The sequence below is a fragment of the Octodon degus genome, unplaced genomic scaffold (assembly GCF_000260255.1).
Source record: "Octodon degus isolate 3935 unplaced genomic scaffold, OctDeg1.0 scaffold00054, whole genome shotgun sequence".
Classification (NCBI taxonomy): domain Eukaryota; kingdom Metazoa; phylum Chordata; class Mammalia; order Rodentia; family Octodontidae; genus Octodon; species Octodon degus.
The window spans coordinates 3,513,768-3,519,585 of NW_004524630.1; the positions used below are offsets into that span (position 1 = coordinate 3,513,768).

General features: G+C 40.3%; 1 protein-coding gene across 1 annotated transcript in view; it reads right to left on the reverse strand.

The window, feature by feature from the left end:
- Xkr4 (XK related 4) overlaps positions 1–5,818 on the reverse strand; it is a gene marked incomplete at its 5' end in the record, with an annotated part of 428,887 nt that extends 423,069 nt beyond the window's left edge. The window contains one exon of the mRNA XM_004633408.2: positions 5,283–5,818. Coding sequence (XP_004633465.1) covers positions 5,283–5,818 — 536 coding nt within the window. The remainder of the gene's footprint in view (positions 1–5,282) is intronic.

A 5,818-nucleotide genomic window follows, 5' to 3' on the forward strand; every position in this document is an offset into this window, starting at 1 on the left:
TCTCAGGCTTTCACAGAGAGCAAGTTGGTTAAGCAATGGCCGTGACTCATCCTCATAGCTGACACTGACACAGGATCTACAAACTGAGGTACAGGGTTTCAGGTTAAATCCTAAGGGGATTTGACTGACCTTATCAGATATAAAAGTTACTTTTCTTGTTATATAGGTCTTGCTCTTTCTTGGTCTTAATCACCCAGCAGAAAAGTATGAAAATCAAGTATAAAAAGTAAAGCCATATTAATATAATGAGCTGTAAAAGGCTCAAGCCAACAACTTCGGACATTGACAGTCTTATGGAAAACCCACTACTATTATGGACTATTGGACTATATTTGGCTATTTTGCTGAATTCGTGTACCTACAGTATTTAAATGACAATGGAATGCCCTTCTCTAACAAAACTAACCAAAAAACGGGGATACGAATGAACGACCATTTTGTATCTGTATACTCAAAATAGTTAGGATAGATACACAGCTCCATTCTCTTAATTCAATGAATAGAGAGATTTGTTCTAATAGTGTTTGAGACAGGATATCATGTCTGCATCTTATACTATGAATAACCACTAAAACAACAATATGCAATGTATTAATTATTGAAAATGTACTAGTAATCGGTTGTGAAACTGTGTCATTGCTACCTGTTTCTCAATAAAAATATATATTTTTTAAAGTTACATTTCATGTTATATAGGTCTTGCTTTATCTTGGTCTTAACCATCCAGCAGAAAAGTATAAAAACGAGGTATAAAAAGTAAAGCCATGCTAATATGCTGAGCTGTGATAGGCTCAAGTCAACAACTTCTGACACTTCTGACACTATCCCAAAGTCTTGTGGATAACCCACTACTATTACAGACTCCTGGATTATATTGGATTACTCTGCTGAATTCATGCACTGACAATATATGAATGGCAATGGAGTAGACATCTCTAACAAAAGTAAACAAAAAGGGGATATAAATGGACCATTTTGTAGTGGAAAAAATATATATCTGTATATACAAAATAGCATAAATATGCAGCTGCTTTCTCTTAGTTCAGCGAGAAGGTTTTGAACGAACAGTGTTGCAACAAGATATCATGTCTGCATCTTGTACTAGGAACAACTACTACAAAGACAATAATATGCAATGTATTAATTATTGTGACTGTACTACTAACCTGTTTTGACACTATCTCATTGCTACTTTCTCAATAAAATTATTAAAATATAAAAAGTTATAAGATCTTAAAAATAAACAAAAATTTCTAAATAAAGCTTAAGCATTAACTGATCCTTTCAACAGAAAAAAAAAAAAAAAAAAAAAAAAGATGAAGTCACTCAGCTGGAATTTGACCTGACAACTTCAGGGTGGCCTAGAGCACTAGATGTCAGAGGCGGACATCTGAGCTCAGTCTTTATTCTAGGGCTGAGCTACCGGCACAGTGCTGGAAAGATCCCTAATGGTCTGTGCTGCAAATCCCTCTCTCCCTCTCCTACCTGCCGTCCTCATGATAGGAAACTGTCATTTTAAGCAATGTAGCCATTAGCACACGCAGGCAGTCAGCAAAGCCAGGAGTTACTAGACTTAGGGGACACAAGTTTGGCTTTAATGTTGGGTGACACCAGTCACTCAGCCTCTCTAGTCCATTTTGTTTACGTTTTTTTCCACATACAGAGGTGCTAGTTTTCTCTTTGTTCATTGTAAATCTTAGATAAGGAGGATAAAACACATTTACAGATCTTTATGTCCAAATAAAATTGTTACTGTCATATTTTGGTACGAGTTTAAGGATGGCACACATTTCCAAAAGGATCTGTACACCACATCAACGTGAGCATATTTAACAGGTGTGCTTTTAAAAATTATTCACAACTGAACATTGGCTTATTAAGGGCTGAGAAGCTGTCCTCTAGGACCAAGTTTATGTTTGTTTAGCCTATCATTTTCTCCACTTCTTGAACATAGAATATGCTGTATTGTGGGATATCAAGCACAAGAAGCACAAAACAAACTGCTCCTTCCCCACATCCTTCTCCCATGATGCAATGGAAGCAACTCCAAAAGAAAACACCAAGTAGCAAGAACACTCCCCCCATGCACCCATTGGCTTATTCTTTGCCATGTCCACGTTTTCTGGAAAACAACTGTGAGAGTAAGGTTTACAAATTCTAAAGGAAAAGACACATAGATATAATCAATCCTGGATATGAGTGCTATCGGTTGTTCTCATTGGGCATTTGTGATTTCCATTGGCTGAACTCTAGGTAATTTCTGGTATCATATGAAAATAATAAAGAAAAGCACTTTCTCATTCATTTGCAGGCACAGATCCATTAACACAATGATTGTTCTTTTCACATGGTACCAAAAGTTCACTTCATTATTTCAAATGGCTCTTCCCAGCATCACCTCCTGTGACTTTAAAAGCTGCCATTAATTTCCCATTAGTAAACTTTAATTAAAATGAATATGTATCATTGCTTTTAGCAGTTGCATTTGAAATAGGAGTATAAATACATGCAAATCTTACACACAGTGTTTCCAATGGCTTATTTCTGAAGAAGCAAACGCTTTGATGTTATTTCAAAGATTTCGTCAACAGAAAGCTTTGAGAATCAAGACCTTCCCAGAAATAACTAGAATTCCATGGAAATTCAATGAGTTACCAACCTACTGAAAAATCTATTTTATTGATCCCAGAAAGTAGCATGTTAAAACATGAATAATGACCTCTGAGCTTTGGACCATCAATACCTTGTGGTTCTACAACATTTATACACAATATATTAAAGAGGAAAGCTAAAATCAGGGGTATACTTGTAGTATTTTGAGCACTCATGGGGGCTTGTGTCCACTATGCTTAATACAACAATTGGAGGTGAGTCACATTTTACCCCTTACTATTAAACATACATTTACTTCCCCCAAGTTTTATTCAAATTTTCAACACTCAGAGAAACAGGAACATATTACAATGCAGCTGAGTGTAAAATTTCATAAGTTTTCTAATCCTGTTTGATTTTTTACTGGGGCAAAGTGTTCACTTAAATGTGCTTTATCAAAAGAAAGAATCAGGAGTCTAGCACAAAGTTTCCACCAGGTTACCCTTGCATCCCCGAATATCCCAGAATCAAAAAATACTTAGATCAGATGACAATTCACACTTCCATACTAAACACATCATCCTGAAAATGTCTGAAAAACACCTGATAGTGTTTCCAATCTTTTGCTATCAAAATAAACTTCAAACCCTCTAAGGAAAACACTATAAAAATGCTTAACCCAGAAGGAACCCCGTGCGCCTCCCAGGGCTAGGTGGGGCTGTGCGTAGGCATGACTGCCGGGTTTTCTTGCTTCATTCCTCCTTCCATCAGTAGCTTTTCTGTCAGACCTATTGACCCAATGACCACAGTCTCACTCAGATGTTTTTAGGCCCTTGTCTTTTCTTAATCACTTCTCACTTTCTGCATATGATTTTCAGAGAAAATTAAGTGCCGTTTTCACTGGGGGAAAATGCCTAGGAAATGCAGTTCTAACAACTTCAGTTCACTGAATGGGTTACCAATTTTTCACATGCATTCTTCTTTGATTAATAACTGAGATACATGCGCATGGCTAACATATATAGAAACATTAAAGGTGATTAAAAGGAACGTCCAAATCATACATAAACTTTGAAAAAGTTAATAAATGGGATGGTGATCTTCATTTACCAAATTATTAGATTAAAAATGCTAATGATCTGCATCGTAGCCAATAAATACTTTCAGTATTAAAGCATGCCAATTCTTCATCAGGCCTGAAGAAGGGCACTGAGCTGCAAGCCTTCCCAGTGGTCAGGGATGGGAAATAGAGCTACCCATCAAGTGACATTTCAGAGTCCCGTGGAACCTGAAACACTGAAGTTTCCAGCATTCATGTGGCTGCATATCATACGCCACCCCAGAAAGCATGATGTGCTTTAAAGCAAAAATTTTCAGTCTGTAAAGTCAGTTATTGACAATGTTTATTCTGCCATATACAAGCATGGGCCCCAGGAAAGGGGGTCAACCATGCCACTTGTTTTTTTCAAGGAAAATAACTAAAAGCAGTCTGTGCTTCTGGTCCACACATGCTCTGAGCTGTTTTCCGTTTGGGATACTTCAGCACAGGTGATGATTTATAATGTCACTTATCACAAAACAACTATGAACAAAAAAATTAAAAAGAACATTGTTATAGCACAGCATAGTACTATAGTGTCCACTTCCTAAGTTTTTCACATATTACTTATTCTAAGTATTTACTGTCATTTTAAATCCAAACAACTCTTTAATTTGTTGGTATCTATATGCCACCACAATACAGTGTTTGTAAATGTAAAGCGCTGCTTTCAAAAGCATCTAAAACACATAAAAGTCAGAAGAACATATTCTTGAACACTTCATTCTATCATATCCCTGAGTCTATGCCGTGCATGTTCCAGTTACGGTTTCCCACTGCCCAACAAGTGTAAACCTGTATTCCAGTTGGTATGCGGAAATGATACCTTCATAAAACTAAGAACACTTGGAAAAAGGGTGGCATGCTGTGTAAACTTTAATTGTACTCGGCATCTTCATTGGCTGCTTGGCTACTTGTCATCTGATCTACCAAGTATGCTCAGTTATGAGAAAGTAGATGTGGAGGTATTGCAGGAAGATAAGATGCTATACCATATAAGTAAGACTGAGACCCTAAGACGTACCTGTTCGGATTCAGATACATATATGTGAATAACAGATTTTCCTGTATGCATATATCACAAGTCAAATTCCTACTTAGTACTTCTCTAGCTATGACAGTTAAAATGTGGGTACTTTCGAGCATAGACGACTCACATCTAACTCTAATTAGTCTTCCGCCCCCCGAACAAAAGGTAGCATCAAAATTAAAACATGTATTTCGTATTAAAAACAATAAAAAGGATTTTTAGAAAGTGGCATGTGAACCCTTTCCTACTCACTGAAACTGTATCACTAAAAGTGGGATTCGGGTGTAGCCTGTACACCCGAATGAGAGAAGCTTATGAGGCAAAGTAGGAAGACCAGATAAGGTGAGAGAAACACTTCTCAGCTCCCTACCATCCTAAAAGAGATCCCAAAAGACACTTTTTAAATGCAAGCCCCCCCCCCCAAAAAAAAAAAACTGAAGAAAAAAAAGCGTGACTAGGGCTACTTCCACGGCAACCTTAAACGATTTTCGTGCAAAAGCAAGCAGTGGGAATGTAATAGCAGCAGCAAATCTCCCTCGTTCCCCACCCCGGATACGGTACCTCCAGATCTGCCCGAGCTGCAAGATGTGGATGAGGGACTGCAGGAGCCAGATGCAGAAGGAGCAGGTCGCAGACCTGTGTTTGCTGCCGGCCCGGGTGGCCTCGCCGCCGTTGGTGGCCGCGATGTTGCTCTTGCTGGCGTTAGACGCTTGCCTCTGCGGGGTGGCGGGGCGAGCCTCGCCTTCCCCGGCGGCCGCCCCTCCGCCGACCACAGCCTTGCAATCGGCTCCCGGCTGCGGGCAGCTGGAGGCGGCGGTCGTGGCGCTGTCATCGGTGCTGAAATCGTGCACGAACCAGCGGAAGCTGAACACTTGCACGGAGAGCGAGCCCAGCACCACGAAGAAGAGCGTGAGCCCGAACCACCAGCGCTGGTCGCGCAGGTAGTAGTCCACGGCGAGCCAGATGTCCGTGCCCACGTCCGCGAAGTACACGGCCACGGCGGCCAGGATCCAGAGGCAGTCCCACAGCGAGTAGCGCCGCGGCTCCCCGCCCAGGCGCAGGCACAGCGCCGCCGAGCCCGCCCCGCCGCCGCCGCC